The 16,977-nt window shown below is 44.9% G+C and overlaps 1 protein-coding gene across 1 annotated transcript in view; it reads left to right on the plus strand.

Moving 5' to 3' along the window:
- LOC121835733 (neprilysin-1-like) overlaps positions 1–16,977 on the plus strand; it is a 42,217-nt gene that overhangs the window by 22,039 nt on the left and 3,201 nt on the right. Inside the window, exons 10-18 of the mRNA XM_042290187.1 lie at positions 3,284–3,414; positions 5,176–5,407; positions 9,539–9,637; positions 10,835–10,912; positions 11,304–11,416; positions 11,483–11,541; positions 11,628–11,679; positions 12,887–12,954; positions 14,392–14,522. Coding sequence (XP_042146121.1) covers positions 3,284–3,414; positions 5,176–5,407; positions 9,539–9,637; positions 10,835–10,912; positions 11,304–11,416; positions 11,483–11,541; positions 11,628–11,679; positions 12,887–12,954; positions 14,392–14,522 — 963 coding nt within the window. The remainder of the gene's footprint in view (positions 1–3,283; positions 3,415–5,175; positions 5,408–9,538; positions 9,638–10,834; positions 10,913–11,303; positions 11,417–11,482; positions 11,542–11,627; positions 11,680–12,886; positions 12,955–14,391; positions 14,523–16,977) is intronic.

A 16,977-nucleotide genomic window follows, 5' to 3' on the forward strand; every position in this document is an offset into this window, starting at 1 on the left:
ACCACATATAATGAAGTTTTCTAAGTGTAGAGCGCACAGGTCAATTTGATATTTGGCTATGGTCAATTTTATATTTGGCTATGGCTATGTCTATAAGGTCCTAAAAAAGGTCTATATAGTCATCCCTAAAAGGAGGAACGCTTTCTTATCCTATGTTCCTTAAGGAAGAGACCTTCATTCCTAAAAGCAGGAGAGCAAAGTTCTTCCGTCATCTGGACCTTGATTATGATGCTCCCGAATCAAGGAAATCGAGCTCAACAAGACGCTACACCTATTGTCCGGGGCAAGAGGAGCAGCAAGTATAAACGCTGCATGAGCTTTCCGCGAACCGTTTTTATTTCCGAATCCAGCTTCCCGTGCAGGTAAAAAAAACTTGCGTTTCGAAAGCAGTCACCCAGTCTTCTCGTCGTCAGCACTGCGACGACGAGGGCATACAAATAAACAGCACATACAAACTACAAAGTGAACCTATACTACCTTGATTGCTGCTTCCGAGTTCTGGCTTCTGCCTTTTATACTCGTCGTTTGGAAGGTACAGATTTTGTCGATGAGCATCTAAGCAATAAATAATATTCCCAGCCTTTCTCAGTAATGTCATGTCTCGAAGGTATTTTGAACGGCTCAAAGGATCTTAAAAGTAAGCGCTTGTACCGTAAATATTTGAAAGCCGATAAAAAAACCGCCCCAAAGCGGTTCGAAGCCACGTGTTTGCTTTCCCGCACAGCACGTCGTAGCAAGTTTTTCTATCGTAGTATTTGTTTTTCTTTGTGCGCTGTTTACGTGCGGCCGCAATCGTCATCTTGAATGGATATCTGTAGATGGGGTATTCACCCAGCTGGAAGCGATGCTTCACGGGCAGTGAAATCATTGTTCGACCAACATGAATGCAGCCAAAGCCGCGACTTGCTGCAGGTGTTAAGTGTACGTCGTGGTGAGCTCAAAAACTTCTAGCGCTCATCACAGCACTCCGCTGAGAGGACAGTTTCTCCAGGAACCGCAGTATATTTAAACAGAATAATAAAGGATAGTTTTTTATCGCTAAAATTTTGAAACTGTGAATATACATACTTTCCCTTTTATTTCAAGACTGTTCAGTCCTTCTCCCATAGCGCAATCGCTTTCGGGGCGGAGAAACAGAATATCGCAGACGACAGTCACGTTGGCCACTGTACGATAGGTGCTGGTTCAGACCAGCGTTCACACATTACTGTCTGGACGTCGACATGATTGCACCATAATCCATCAAGGGGCCACACACTCTTTGATGTAAAGCAGAATATCAACCTGCGACAAATCGTCCGATCACATTAGCGGCATCAATGCCCGTCAGTTTTCGTCATCTTGCTGTTACACAACTGATACGCGCGAACACACGGTCACATCGGCGACAATTTCAGTCTTCGTTCACGACGAACGACACTGATATCGCGATGTTGCTGCTATATTTCTGGTACGCATAAATACAAAACCAGGTTGATTGTAGGTTGGCACTCGGTATCCGAAAACAGAGCCGAGCGCAGCATAGAAGATACACGTACAGGCACCCGGCAGCAAAATCTCCCTGTCTTTGACGCAGTTTCCGCAATTTTCATAACTTTGTCAACTACGTCACGTCGTTACGTAGTTCCGGAATCCGAAGACTGCCATCTTAGCCCAGTGTAGGTAGCACTGCAGGCACTGCTCCGTTACTTCACTGTTTCTAACGGCCTCGTTGGCTCGTTCGACAAAATCAGCGCTATAAACACAAATGCAACCGGGATGTTCTGCATGTTTTGACTGGGAGACATAATTACAGGCGGCATTCGTTGATGCTGAAGCTCAAGCAACTCATTGAATAACGTTTTTTAAGCAACGCGCGCGACGTGCTCGAGAAACGAAACCGAGAGAGGATGAAGCGGGAGGACGGAACTTTCCTCTCGTCTGGTCGGAGAAGAAAAACGTCTCGTTTTTCCATTCTTGTGTCCGCTTGAGGACGCGTCAGTAAAAGAAAAAAAAAAAAAAAAAGAAAGAAAAAAGCGTTGTTGCTACTTTTTTTTTTTTTTTTCCTTAGAGTGTACTTTCCCTGTGAGACGACATATAAATGCCATTGGTTTCTTCCACCCTATTTTTTATTTAAATTTAAATATATACAAATTAAAAAAATATATAAATAGATGGGGCGCACAGCACCGGCTGTGTTTTGTGCTTTACGTCTATATTTTGTGCAAAAGTTAGTGAGATTGTCTTAAACCTTTGAAAATAACGTCCACTGATAAAACGACTTTATATTAAGATTTTTTTCCAAATAGATCCTTCGTATGGTATTAGTGATATGGGTCGTACGGGTGCATATTTTGTTTTCAGTGGTGCATGATTGTGGGCGAAAAGGGGAAAGGGTGACGCCATTTTCTAGAAGAACGAATGACTGAAAAAAAGAATAAAAGAGGTTACTATAGACCTATTGTTAAATTACCGAAGCATATCAAGGAGAATGCGGGGATTGGTGTTCCACGCGCTGCACGTGCTCGTCTCAGCAATGTCAGCGGTATTAACTTATCTAAAGCAAATACCTAAAACAATTTGCACCTTGCACGCGCGTTCGTCAACGCTTTATTTTGGTTATTTACTTCCAATCTTCTAAATGGGGAAGGCGTGCGCATGTGGCGCGTGGAACACCAATCACTGCATTCTCCTTGATGCTGGTGTATTTAGCAATAGGTTTATTCTCTGTAATGGCAAATTAGAGCGCAGCTCTTGGAGAGGAGAAGGGAGGGTACGCCCCTCCTCTCCCTCTGTACTCTAGCCTCCGCCTCTCCTGTTCCCCTCCCATTTAGCGGTAAATTTTCACTGTTTCAGCTAAATTTAGCCACTAAATTTAGCGGGGAAACTGAATTGGTGTTGAGGTCATGTGACGTCAATTTCCCCGCTAAATTTAGCGGAAAAATATTCTCGCTAGGTTTAGCGAAAAAATTCTCTGCTAAATATAGCGAAAAACTTTCCCGCCAAATTACCGAAAAATATTCCCGCCAAATTTAGCGGGAAAATTTTATCCTCGTGACGTCGCACATGACGCCACGTTTGACATCATTATGGGAAACGTCCCATATTTCAACACTCGGTTACGCCGACCGCCGACGCCGACGGCGACGCCACTCACTCCGAAAACGGCCGCCTAAGAGCTGCGCTCTAAAATTATATATATCTGAATGTGACTTCAGTCGACAAGCATATGAGATCACACTGAATGCTCGAGAAAGAGATGGCCAGATATCTCAGCTTTGGGCTGAATACATATTTACTGCAGATCCGATGGACTTATTTTCTCAACATCGTGCTGAGAGACGTAGGCGTTTCTCTGGATCTCAACGACCACGTTGTTGTAATGCACCCGCTGTACCTGAAGAGGCTTTCCCGTCTACTCAAGGATATCCCCAGGTAAAACATCATGTAGTCAAATACCTTATTTTAAATTATTTCATTTGGATATATGATGCTACATGTATAATCAACAGTTTCAACCTAGCTGCGTGTGTTTTCCTGAGAAATGGGTTTGTGTTTTTCCAGAAACATATGTTGAGAAAATGGAAAATTTGATAAAATAGTTATGGCGCAGGCGGGGCTGATGGTGAGTGTAGTGAAAAGAAAGCCCAGAAAAGAGAGAGAGAGAGAGAGAAAGAGAGAGACACACACACACACATACACAAGAAAAGAACCCGCGCGTCCGGGTATTTTTTTGTTTGTTAAGTATGCAAAATCTTGCGTTTGGATTTCACATTGTTATAAAAAATAGTTGCGAAAAATAGTGTTCAACTTTAATTTTGTCGCTTTGGATGCCATTGTTCTTAATCTTAGTAGTAAGGGTGGTTTCGTAACCTTTTTGACTAATAGTTTAAAACAACGCTTACGTTGTTGTTTCTGAAGCGACCAGGGACCCAAAGCCCATTAAGTAAATCGACAAGCAACCAAAAGCAGTGCAAAAAAAACAACAACAACAACGGTTTATGATTTTTATGGTAAACCTGCATCGCAAATTGAACAATCCGAGATAGTAAACGAATGACAGTTCTTGAACATCGTGACCAAAAAGATCCTTATAATTAGTATACGACGTCATGACTCGCTCCTGGTCAGAAGTTTTTCTTTAGTACACATAGCGCATGGAGGAATGCTATGACACTGTAGGCGAGCACGCGTTTTTTTTTACATACGTCTTTCTGCACATCGCCGTACTGTCAAAAATAACATTCCAAAGTCGGCAGAACAAAATCGCGAGGGAGATAATATTTGCGCGAGAATTTTTGTCTCTGTGTCATATTGTGCCTCAGTATCATCCTGTCTGAAGACGAAGACTATCGACGAACAAACTGTTTACAAACAAGTTTGCCCACACCGGGTATGGGAACTGCGCGCGCGCAGAAACCATATGCGTTCAAGGCGAGGCGTCTGCGCATGCGCAGTGCCGACAGCAGCGCCACCGCAGTGGCCTGTCGTCAGAGACTCGAGTCGGTCTCTAGTTTTTTTCCTATCAAATCCTACCGCAGCCATCGCTTCGAGGCGATAGAGCCAATCAAGCTGTGCAAAACGAGCATCGTCATGGCACTCGTCGTGTTTTTTTCGTTCACTATCACCGGCTTAATCAATCACGCGCGGAGAAAAGCGCCGCATCACGCCGCGGTCACTGATTGGTTTAGCCAGCGATAGTAAACGCACTAAGACAACGAGCGCACGAGTGCCATGACGATGCCCTTTTTGGCGCTGCTCGATTTGGCTTCGTCGGATCGAACCGTCGACTGCGGTAGGATTTAATGCGAAACGGAGTATTCGAACGCTTAGAGTCACTAAATATGCGACGCTTCAGAGTAGCGACACTTCAGCTATATTGGCACTTAAAAATCACGGTTACCAGTTACCCGAACCTTTATCTGAAATCGGCAGGAAACTCTTATCCGTCCTCCGGAAACGTTAAATCAGCTCGCGACAAAGCGAAACAATATCATCACCTGTGCTTCTGGACGCTCTATCTATAAAGCTCATGAAGTCGCATTTTTGAATTGTGACGATCGACAGTTGCGTCAGCTCTGCACTGAGCACCGAAAATGGCGGCGGCGCCAACTAGCAGATGGGGGAACTGAGTGCCGATACCCTAGGCGTAGCTCAGTTAGTGGCTCTTAAGAACACCCTATCTGCTCTTTTCAGCGCGGCTGTCGCCAACTACTTGGGCTGGCGCATCGTCCAGATGATGGGAGACCACACGCTGGACCGCTTCAGGCGCGCCAGGTTTCGCTTTGATCGATACCGCTACCTGATTCAAGACATCGCTGACCTGCCGCGAGAATGCGTACGCCTGACCTCCAACCTCTTGTACTTCGCCGTGGGGAGACTCTATTTCGACCGACACATATCGAAACCTGTGGATCGTTACCGAAAGGTAGGCGGCTTCTCTTAATTACCATAGCCCAACGTATAGATCAACTCAGTTGCCAAACTCCCCCAAAAAAGTGATGATCCCGTCCTTCTCCTCTTCCTACCGCCCCTCTCCTTCCAAGGGCCATCATCCATCGTTCGAAGTGCCAGCTTGAGGCTGCGATCTTAAACCTTGTTCTTCGAAGATGCTAAAATACCTTAGTCTTAAAGGAGCGATGCAACAATTTTTGTACTTTGCGCAAATACCGCTTAAAACGGATCCCTAACGTTAATGACCTATGAAACACGCGTTCGTGTTTCATAGGTCATTAACATGGATATCCACGTTAATGACCTATGAAACGCCAACACCACTGGCACACGCAACGCCACTGGCATTGCGTGTGGGTATCCTGGGACTCGAGGATACACGCAATGCCAGTGGCGTTGCGTGTGGGTATCCTTGAGTCCCAGGTGTGCCAGTAAGCTCGTGTAGAGTGAAAAACATTCCAATTGAATATCGTTGCACCGGTCCTTTAATGGATTGGTGAACCTCCTGGAGTGGTGACAACTCTGTCGTCTGCTAGCATAGCCGCCACGTGGCCTCCCACTTGTGCAGCCTTTTATGAGTTTTCTTATGCAGTTATTGAGACTTACCACTTGGGAAACGACCCGGAGTAGCTTTAAGAAAGAGTATTGTTTTGTGCTTCGTCAAGAATGAGTTGGTTTTCGGTGCCGGTCAGGAGGCGGGAGGCATAATGGTGGCCGCGGTCAGGAAAATGCGGCACTTGACCTCCCAAAAGATGTCGCCCCCCTAGCAAGGCCCAGCCATCAAGCCACATGAAGACACTCTAGGAGACGTTAGAGTTCCTGTATATAAGCACCCGTAAGGAGTAGAGTTGCGGGTTGATTCATCTTAAATTTCAGTTTTTTGCAATTCTTTCCTTAAATTGCAGTAAATTAAAGTGCGGGAAAGCCACTCTTCACGCGTCAAGGAGCCATATGAAAGGAATACTGAGCCAAAATTTGGAGTTCACAAAACAAGGCTGGGGCGGTAGGTGGGACGCTGCAAAACCCACAACCATTACTCATACAGCGATATCTCTAACGGATGGCCGTATTTACAGAAAATAAGTGCGCCAGTGAGCACGGCCGACGAGGCCGACGAGACATTTCACGTAGCGATTCTCATTCCCTCTCCTCTTCGCTTCGTCCCTCGAGGTGGTGAACAGAAGCAAGGAGGAGAGAAGCGAGGCAGCCTCACCTCATCCTGAGCTGTTTCAAAAGGATCGTGATGCCTAATAGCGCCTTTTTTTTTTTCTTCAGAAATACGGCCATCCGTTTGAGATATTGATGTATGAGTGATGTTTTGGAGTTCGTAGCACCCCGTTCAACGCTTCTGCGGCCTTATTTCGGGAAATCCAAATTTCGGTTCAGCATCCCTTGAACTGTAGGCCGAGTGGATAGGACTACTCCCCTCGAGTTCGCGTATGGTGGTACACTCACGTTGTCGTTGTTCCGCGATTGTTCGCCGTGAGCCTGTGATGTCACACACGTCATGTCCACGTTTTCGTACTAAAGTGGACAGGACAGGCGCTAACTCACAACTGACGGTTGTGAGTTAGCGCCTGTCCTGTCCACTTCTTCGTCTGTCGTCGTCCTAGCGTTATTTTTTATTTAGTATGTATAACCAACTAGCACGCCAGAATATTTTAATCTACGTTTTCAATTGACCGCATGGTGAAAACGTACCAAATGGGTCAGAATCGGGTAAGACCTAGGCGGGCACTTGATCAGCGCCTGTCTTCTTGGTCGTCGCAATGCTCAGGCTAATAATGCATGGATTATATACCGCCTATGAATGAATGATATACAGCCTCATGTAAAACTAAAGAACATAAACACAGCTGACTAGTGGCTAGTTAAAGGCTAGCGGCTAACGGAGCTGTGGAGTGGCCGCAGTAGAGGCGTTTCTGCCCAGCAGTGAATTTTTGTTTGTCATGTGATTGAGTTCGACGAGCAGCCCCGCGGACACCAGTGGAAAACGGACGCGCAGCTCTCGCTCCCATACGGGGAGCAACTCTAGAAGACGTTGCAGTGGGGTGCCATTTAGACGCCGTACTTCAAAACGTGTATATAAAGTAGTGAAGACTCTCTAGATAGTTACCATAGCAGCCGTTCCCAGCACGGTGGTGCATTGAACGACGTTCGAGGGGAGGGGGGGGGGGTTCCTGCTAGTGGCGGTAACCCCCATCCCCTCTCCCTCTCCTAGTTCAAGGGCAGTTCCGTAACTAAGTTGAGCTTATAACGTTAACGAAGCCCTGAACTCTACCGAAGATAAAGAATGGTCATTCCAATGGAGGGTTTCTTTTTCTTCCAGTCTTAAAGAGGCCATGAAACGACCTTTCTATTTCCACTAAATACTACTCAGACTCACTCCAGAAGGTTAATAACGAAAAACAAAACAACAAAAAAACTTGCCTTAGTCTTTATTTATAAGCGATGGCTGTCGGCAAACAAATTCGAGAAATATGAGCAGTTCATCCCCTCAACTCGGAGCTAGAGCAAGCGACCACGTGGCCTGGTGCCTACCCTATGCCGTCAACGTTAATGATAGCCACACGCTGGTGTCGGCAAACTAAGAAACGCGCGCTGAGCTTCAGGAATTGTTACAGTTCGGCTATTCTAATAACCCCTGAAATAACGGTTACTGCTCAAGTGAGCTGGTAAACGATCACAATGAAAAAACAAAACGAAAAACCCTTGAGACTAGGAACGAAAAAGGGGGACGGTGTTGTGTTTGTTTCCCTCTTTTTTTTTGTTCCTAGATTCAATGTTGTTTTTTTTTTTTTTACTATGCTCATAACCACGGTAGTTGGACACGAGTCACTACACCCGAGTGTCCGCCGAGGCATTGATTATTATGAGCCACAGTTGAATGTTCACGCAGTTCTCGTGTCCAATTCATGAACCGCGCTCGACTGTCGTCACGCGGGTGGTTTTGATCCCACAATTACGTCATCAAGCCTGGCGAGGGTAAGACTGAAAGAAATAGTCCCCTTTTATTATAGCAATTTCACCGCGACCAAGAAGCTTCTGAATCAGTGGTGGTCCGTGCTAGTATACTTCGGCCAGGCTAGGGCTAGTACGCCTCTTTAAAGTCATAAACATTCCAACCCGATATCGCTTCATGACCCATATAAGGCCCATACACACACAGCCGCGTTTGGGAGCGTTTGAATGCGTTTGACTGCGTTGCGGCTGCGAGAAACCAGAACATCCCTTGTTCGTATGTGGCGTGCCAAGCTACTCATTGAGTTAGACTCCATGCTTCACGCGAAGCACAGATGTGTCGGTGCGTCGCTTCCGTTTCTATACGCAACGCAGTCAAACGCACTCAAACGCAAATGTGCGTTTGGGCCTTTAAGGCCCCCTACGGACAGCTGCGTTTGAGAGCGTTTCAGTGCGCTTGACTGCGCTGCGCTGAGAAACGAAAGCGAGTGTCAGTTGTTCCTGTGTCTCGCTCTAGTGGGGTCTAAAAAGCTCCCTATCACGATTGTTTTCATATGGCATATTTTTTAATATCTTATTCACTTTAGTGTCAAAATAGAGCTATCTCGCAAGCCAGTTTGACTACGCCAGCGCTACCGCAATGCGTCGAGGGAACTTTAGTCTTTCTGCAAGTGAGACAACATCGCTGGAGCTCTGCGCGAGTATAGAGCACGAGACGGCACGAGCCCTCTAGTGCGATTCGGTTTGTTTCCTGTGAACTAAAATACGGCGGCGTCACGCATGCGCCTAAAACTTAGTGATATTGGTCTATTGTAAACAAGAAGTGTAAGTTGTAACTCTAGATCACTTTGAACAGACGCCAATAGACGGAGCAGATCAGTTGTACTAGCTTGCGGCTGGTTTTGTAGTTAAGAAAGGCAGTCTACATTTGTCACAGCCTTAGTAAATAGAGTTCGTGGGTTTAAGAAAAAAAAAAAGAAAAAAAGGGGTAAACCACGATACCGTACAACAGTTTTCAATGCCTGGGACAAAGGGTGGTGAAGTAGTTCTTAAGAGGCTTGTAAGCTAAGTATGAACATTTAAAAGTGTGACTGAAATCATGACGACGTGTACAGTTATATATATGGTTTCTTTCTGCTACAAGGTGTACGATATGGGCGAGGAGCTTCGCGACGCATTTGCGGTCCTCATCGACATGAACACCTGGATGGACGAAGACACCAAGGAGAGGGCACGGCAAAAGGTGAAAAAGCAGAAGTGTTGTAAGTTGGGCGAGTTGGTATACGACGACATAGTGAACAGAATAGCGCACAGAGCAGCGCTTATGTGCTGTGCATGTTCCTTCTCTCTGTCCTTGTCTTTTTGTGCGCTGTTCTGCTCACTAGGTGAAAAAGCAGACCAAAATAGTGACCGCAGATTTTGACAGGCGCAGTATACACCAATACGCAACTATGAGGTGACGCAGCTGTTGTGGTGCTACTGTCAACGCAGCGCACGCGAAAACATACCACTTGACGGAGACCTGGTTCCTGCGCCAGCCCCAGTGCCCGCACGTACTGTGGGAAAATGCGGACCTGTTTGTCAACAGTCTGTTGGTCTATAGAGTGAAATTGATAAGCACACTTTGAGAATACGAAGAGAAACTGAGGAAAAACGATGAGAGCGTGAGCTGACCTTAGGGCGCCGAGCGCCGATTGATAGTGGATAAATGCAGAAGGCTAGCTGCATTTGTCTCTACTCATCGCCTCCCTCCAATTAGGGCGAGCAAGAGCGCCGTCTGCTTCTCGAGCGGTGTATAACGTGCTGACGTCAGCGCACGCTCGTATTTCCTCCTCTCCTTGAGTTTCCCTCCGTATCTAGTATTGGCACCCTCTTCTGCTGCTTTCTGCATAAAGATTGCCTGGGCGTCTGGGAAATATGTGATGGTGACGAGTTTTTGTATATATTTTAATTTAAGATCACTGACTAAGGGCGATGAAGGCTTACAATACTTTTCCCAAAATGTAAAGGTACCCTAACTTAAAAAAAAAAAAAGCTCGAGGTACACCTAAGCATTTCTTATGAGTTGTGAATGCGAAAGCATGCAAGCCGCTCGTCCACTCCCTTTGTCGTCTGCTTCGTACTAGCATGCGCTCTAAGGAATGCCTGCAGATCGCGGAGATTGGCTCTTTGAGTGTTTTGCGGGTAAGTAGTCGCGCAGGCATTTCTTAGAGTGCAGTAGCGCGCGCGCGCTTCGGGATCTCGGAGGCCATGGCGCAGCGGCCAATGGGAGCCCCGTCGACGCGCGCCAGCCAATGGAACCGAGGGAAACTAGCTGCCGTTTTCACGCTTCCAACTGATGACGTCAGCTCGCTCCATGAAACGGTCAATGCTTTCGCATTTAAAAACGAATGATACTTATTTGAAATGGCATTTCAAGTAAAATACATTTTGATTACAGCTTCATCACGTTCAAATGAACGTCGGCTTTCCTCCATGGATAAAAAGTGACCGGGACCTCGACGACTACTACAAAGAGGTGAGCGAACTTTGAGAATCTTTCAATCAGGAAAACAATTTTAGGAACTGACGCTCAGACCGATTATTCTTCAACTAAGCTATGTAAGGCTTGTAGAAAACGTAGCTAATGATTTTCGAATTTTTCGGTTCCGATTGCTTCATAAAAATTCCCAAAACAACGCTGTGTCCTATGTCTCCTAAATAATCCGTGACAAAACAACAACAACAGCGAAATTGTTTGGAAGGAGATGGAAGGAGGAAGGGGAGAAAGAAAGAAAGAAAGAAAGAAAGAAAGAAAGAAAGAGGGAGAGAGAGACTCGGGGAGAGAAAGAGACTGACAAAAATTCTCGTGTAGCGCTATAAAAGAGAAAATAACTGATTTTCCTTCGTTAACCGAATTGTCGATGCAGGTTCCAGATTTACGGAAGGAAGAATACTTCATCAGTCTTCTTCGAACCATGAAGGTTCACAACCGCATTATGTACGGGCGTCTGAGACGATACAAGAGAGCCGAAGATTTTGGGTACGACTTTTTATTTCCAGGAGCGCATGGAAAGGATGACATAAAATTATTCGCGCTTCTTTTCAGGTGGGTTCCCACGGGACTATCGAACACAATGTACTACAGTCTTTTAGGCAATTACTTGCGTGAGTAGTCTACTATGATACAATTATATAAAGTTTCAACGTATTTTTGTGTGAAGATAATTCCCGTTTATAATGTCGCTTTTCAGTGCTCCCGATTGACTACGTTCAGTTCCCGTTCTTTCTGATTGACATGCCTCCGTAAGTATTCTCGTCGAAATATTATCGATGGACCAATCTATATTTTTTATTTAATGCTTTAATTATTAAGAGAAAATTACTACTCGAATAAGTCTTGCCTCCCTTATAGTTATTAGCTGTACTAATGCTTTTTTTTTTTTTTGCGGTCGTACAGCCAATTCAATTGCTACCGCTCCAATTGTCTAAGTGCGTAAACAGCTTTCTCATTTGTTCAAATTCGTGAGCAATGCAGCAATTGATTTTTCTGGTTTATTTATACGTCAATTAGAGATATGTCTAGGCAAAAAAATGAAAGATGTTTCCAATTTTTTGTAATGCCAATTAGAGCGCCACTCTTGAGGACGAAGAGGGGATGGCGCAGAGGGGAGGGTATACCCCTCCTGCCCCTCTTATCCTCCCCTCCTCCTCTACTGGTCCCTTCACATTTAGCGCGAAATTTTCGCTGAATTTTTCCGCTAAATTTAGTGGCGAAACTTAACCCGCTACAGTTGGCGGGGAAACGTCCCATAATGCAACGCGCGGTTACGCCGACGGCGACGCCTCTCAACCCGGAAACGGGCGCCTAAGAGCTGCGCTCTAAAATAGGGTGTAGACGTGGCAGGAATGATGCCACAAAAGCCGAGAAGAAAATGATTAGTGATTACATAGGAAACCTGCCGAAAAGCATTAAATAAGTGAAAACCATCACAGGAACAAAGAAGGAATGCAGTTCATTTTATCTTGTTTTCAGAAATACAGAGGCTGAGGAAATATTTCAAGCATTTTCGGGTACTCAACCATAAATTTCACAGTTGATTTCTTGAAGAACAAAAGAGGCTAACACGCAACAAAATCTTTAAATGATATGCACTAACGGTGCGAGCTATACAATATATATATTGCTACATTACCCAAGCATCAAGGATAATACAAGGATTGGTGTTCCACGCGCCACACGCGCACGCCTTCCCCGTGTAAGAGGTTCGAAGTAAATAACCGAAATAAAGCGTTGACGAACGCGCATGCAAGATGCAATTTGTTTTATGCATTTGCTTTAGAAAAGTAACGACTGCTGAAGCCAGCACGTGCGGCGTATGGAACACCAATCCCTGCATTCTCCTTGATGCTTGGGTAATTTAGCAAAAGGTCTATTCAGCGTATACATGTAAGCACCGGGGCTGGCGCTTGAAGCGTATTTTGGCGACCTTTGTTTTTCTTTCTCAAATAGGCCAATCAACTTCGGCTCGCTGGGCTCCATCATGGGGCAGCATCTGACCTACGGCTTTGGAGAACAAGGTATCACTTAAGAGTATGACGAGCGTGTTGGCGTAGATCTATATAGAAAAGTAAAACGTATACAGACAAATACAGACGAAAAGCATAAAAGCCCGTCTATGGTCCGCACTCTTTTCAAACAGACAATATACAAACGTAAACTTTACAGTCATCTCAAAATGCCCAAAAGAACTGGCTGAAAAAGGCCATAGACTAGTACCATAACTATACCAATAAAGATTAGCTACGATGTTGCGTTGATATTTACTGAGAGCCGATCACAAATATAGAATTACGGTGCGATGTGAATCATACAGGAAGACTAGAGCATGCTAATAATTTTTTCATTTAATTTTATTTATTTACCTTAAGGACCCATTTCCGTATATTACACAAGGGAGGGAAAGACGACACTGTTTAAACACCGAAACCATCAAAGATAAAAGCACCTGGTATAAATATTAAATGGCGATAACAGGTTAACAAATCACTATACAAATTTATAACTCCTTCATTTGATCCAAGAAAAGAGTGAGAAGTTCCCAAAATTTAGAGGTGTTAAGATCTAGTACACTGTCGTTAGGTAATGATTTAAAATCTTCAATAGCAAAGAGGTAGCGTGGAATTTGCGAAAAACAAGGATGAAGTGTGGATGAATTCGATTTTACATATGTTGTCAACCCAAGCTGAAATTCGATCTTGGGGCGCTGAGAGGGGCCATTTTCGTCTACGGATTGTGGTAATACATTTTATGAAGAAGGGGAGGGGGGGGGGGGGGGGGGGGCGGAAGTCGAGAGAGCCTTCGACGAAAAGAAAATGTCAGGAGACCCAACCGATTACGAAGTGGTACTCCTTAGTGCTCTGTTTTGAATTTGTTCTAGTTCGCTAGAGATAATTTTAAAATGGTGACCAGATCGATGATGCGCATTCTAGTTGGGAAAAAACCAAGGTTGTGCGAGCTAGCCTTTTGATTTCGGGCGAACAGAGTTCGACATTACGTGTTAAGTATCCAAGTGCGCGATTAGCTTTGAGGACAACTTCGTCAGCGTGGTTATTCCATGTTAAATCGCTGGTGAGGTGAAGTCCTAGGTACTTATATGATGTGCATGACCAGTGTGATTGATATTTAGTTATAGATTGGTACCTACCATAGAAGTTGCAAATCAACCGAGAAATTAATGTTTGAAGACAAAGACTGCAGTTAAATGAGAGTCCCGCTGCTATTGACACAATAATTTAAGTGTTCGCCAAATGCATTTTTTTAAAATTAGTTTTAATATGCGACGGGTTTGTTTCCTCAAGGATAAGGTTACCGGCATAAGAAAATGTTGAAATTGAACTATTGAGAAGTACTGACGCTGCTTAGCGTTTTGTGTCATCCCACAGAGCGTCGATAACGTAACGTTAGAAAAAGTGGAACTCTAGGGCGTGGCGTGCCCATCGAACGACGCTTCGCAGGCGCGCTCTACGACGAGCGCGGGAAGCTGGTGGAGTGGTGGTCACGAGAGACGCACCGCAAGTTCATCACAGGCGCCCGCTGCCTCGCAGAGCAGTACGACCAGTTCAGCAACCCAATCACCGGCCAGAAGGTAAAGGCCGTGGCGGCCGCTCACAACCAACACCACCTACGGTTGGCGAAAGCTTAGGAAACGCAGGGCGCGACTTAGTACATTCACGTCTCGTGATTGGTGATTTGTTCTTCAGCGTCACTAGGAAGTAATTCGACCATCTCATTGGCTTCTGAGTTCTAACCTTGCGATCGCGACTCGCCGCACCCTGCGTTTGTTTTAAGTTATCAGGGACTATAGGACAATGCAGGCCTGTGCACTAGCATTGGTACGTCATCAAAGTGGGATCGAGCGCGGACAGATTGTACACGAATATTGCGCCAGCGTTCTGATCGGCCTGGTATTCAGTCAATGTGCCGAAGGACGCTCGGTGTCGGGTTAGGGAACAATGGATCTTTTTCTAGAAGGGTTCTGCCCATGCGCAGGACTTCCTCTCGCAGCGGCGAAAGCTCGAACTTTTGTTGGCGTCCGGGAGAACAGCCGCAGAGGAGACAGGAAAGGTATCGCAGCTCTCAACCCATACACCAACCGTAGTTTTAGCCACGTGGTGTCGTCTTTATCTGAAAAAAGTTAATTGACGATTTGCGAGCTGCGACGCGCCACCTATTGTACATTGGCAATCGCTTCGAAAATTTAGATTCGAGGCTGCAAAAATATCTGAAAAGCATAGGTTCTCTGATGCATAGAAGACTCGCCAGGAGCTTCCGAAATCGATTTGCCCATGACAAAACGTACACTGCGGGTTCGGCAGTGCTCATTCTGGCGCCATGGAGAGTAATCTGACTTCCCTTTCTTCAAGGCGGTTATCCAGGCTTTGGTTATTGTAGGCGACGTTGACCTGGAGCAATTTCGTTCCAGGAACTCGATTGTTTTGAATAAACTTCTTCGACGCATTATTTTAGAAGTAACGTCGACCAGAAACGACCAACTATTCTAGAAGTAACGACAACATTTGTTACCTGAAAATTGTGTCTGTCCAGTGCTTAATGAAGGCATTCTTAGCTAGAATAAGAGATATTACAAGACGACTGAGCCAGAATAATTACGAGGAAGGTAACCGCTTCACGATTACTTGTTGATAGTTTCTATAAATTGGTTCTCATTGCAGTTTTATAGGCTGCAGTCGATCGAATCTCGCAACGCCCTGTTGTGCATTAGCAATCAGGGACTAAGCTCTAGAAGTTGTCCGTGCGACTACTACTCTACTGAACTTCTGAAAAACCAGTCACCGCGGTGAACCGAGCGAGGTCAGCCTTATTTAAAGGGATGCTGAACCGAAATCTGGATTCCACAAAACACGGCGGCAAAGACGCGCAACGGGATGCTGCGAACACCAAAACATCACTCATACAGCGATATCTCAAACGGATGACCGTATTTTTCAAAAACAAAAAAAAAAAAAAAAAGAAAAAGGTGTCGCATTTGACAGATATGTTTACGCCTTGTTTTTCCGAGAAGGAGAGGGAAAGGCTACGCGTCTTCTCCGCCTTGCCGCCTTGAGGGGGCGAAGCGAAGAGAAGAGAAAACGAAATATCTTGAATTGACAGGCCTTGTCGGCCTCATTCAATCTCGGCCTGTTTTTCCAAAAATACGGCCGTCCATACAAGATATAACCTTACGAGTAGTGTTGTTGGGATTGTAGCGTCCCGCCTACAGCTCCTGCATTTTTTTTTTTTTTAACCCGAATTTTGGTTCACCATTCTTTTAAGAAGTGCCGCGGATGTTGGGGGATTGAGCAAGCAGAACGTCCTGATCACCATCGCATATGCTATTTTGTTAGTGAAAGCCATTATTTGCGTTGTCCATTTTGGTCGTTCTCTTCAACAGATCGCAGTAATCGATTTGTGGAGAGATTTATAGAAACCGACGTTAAACCATTATATTGAGTGTAGAATAAATAGTATTTCAGGCAGAACCTTTGAATGGGATACTCTACAAAGAAATGTACATGCAAGTTTTTTCCACACAAAGTATTCGGAAATTTACCACTGCAGTCTACTGAATAGGCTCGTCAAAAAACTAGACTTCAAGACTATTTTCAGTGAAACCAAAGTATCCGCTTTTACAATGATCCTTACGTTTTGCATGCGCACGTCATGTCCATTGTTACAGCGGAGGCTGGATCTTTAAATATAAACGCATATCTCTCTCGTCGTCACTCGTCAAATTTAATTCGCGTATTTCGTTGATTGCAACATCTAACTATAGTAGTGTCATCGAAGGCATATTCACGGTGATTACCTTAAATGAACTGCAATAATCATATGTGGTTTCATGTGCAGCGTTGTACATTTTGACTTCTAATTATAGACAAGCTGACTAGTTGGACATATTGTAGTGAATATCAGGACTTCAATTATAACAACTGCGATACAAACTCTTGCCCTGTTAAAACAAGCAAAAAAAACAACAACATTGTTTTACGTGCTTTAAATGAATCAGTTTACGGGGACTTATAAAAATAAACATACTTCCG

The sequence above is a fragment of the Ixodes scapularis genome, unplaced genomic scaffold (assembly GCF_016920785.2).
Source record: "Ixodes scapularis isolate PalLabHiFi unplaced genomic scaffold, ASM1692078v2 PGA_scaffold1__304_contigs__length_218370807, whole genome shotgun sequence".
Taxonomy (NCBI): domain Eukaryota; kingdom Metazoa; phylum Arthropoda; class Arachnida; order Ixodida; family Ixodidae; genus Ixodes; species Ixodes scapularis.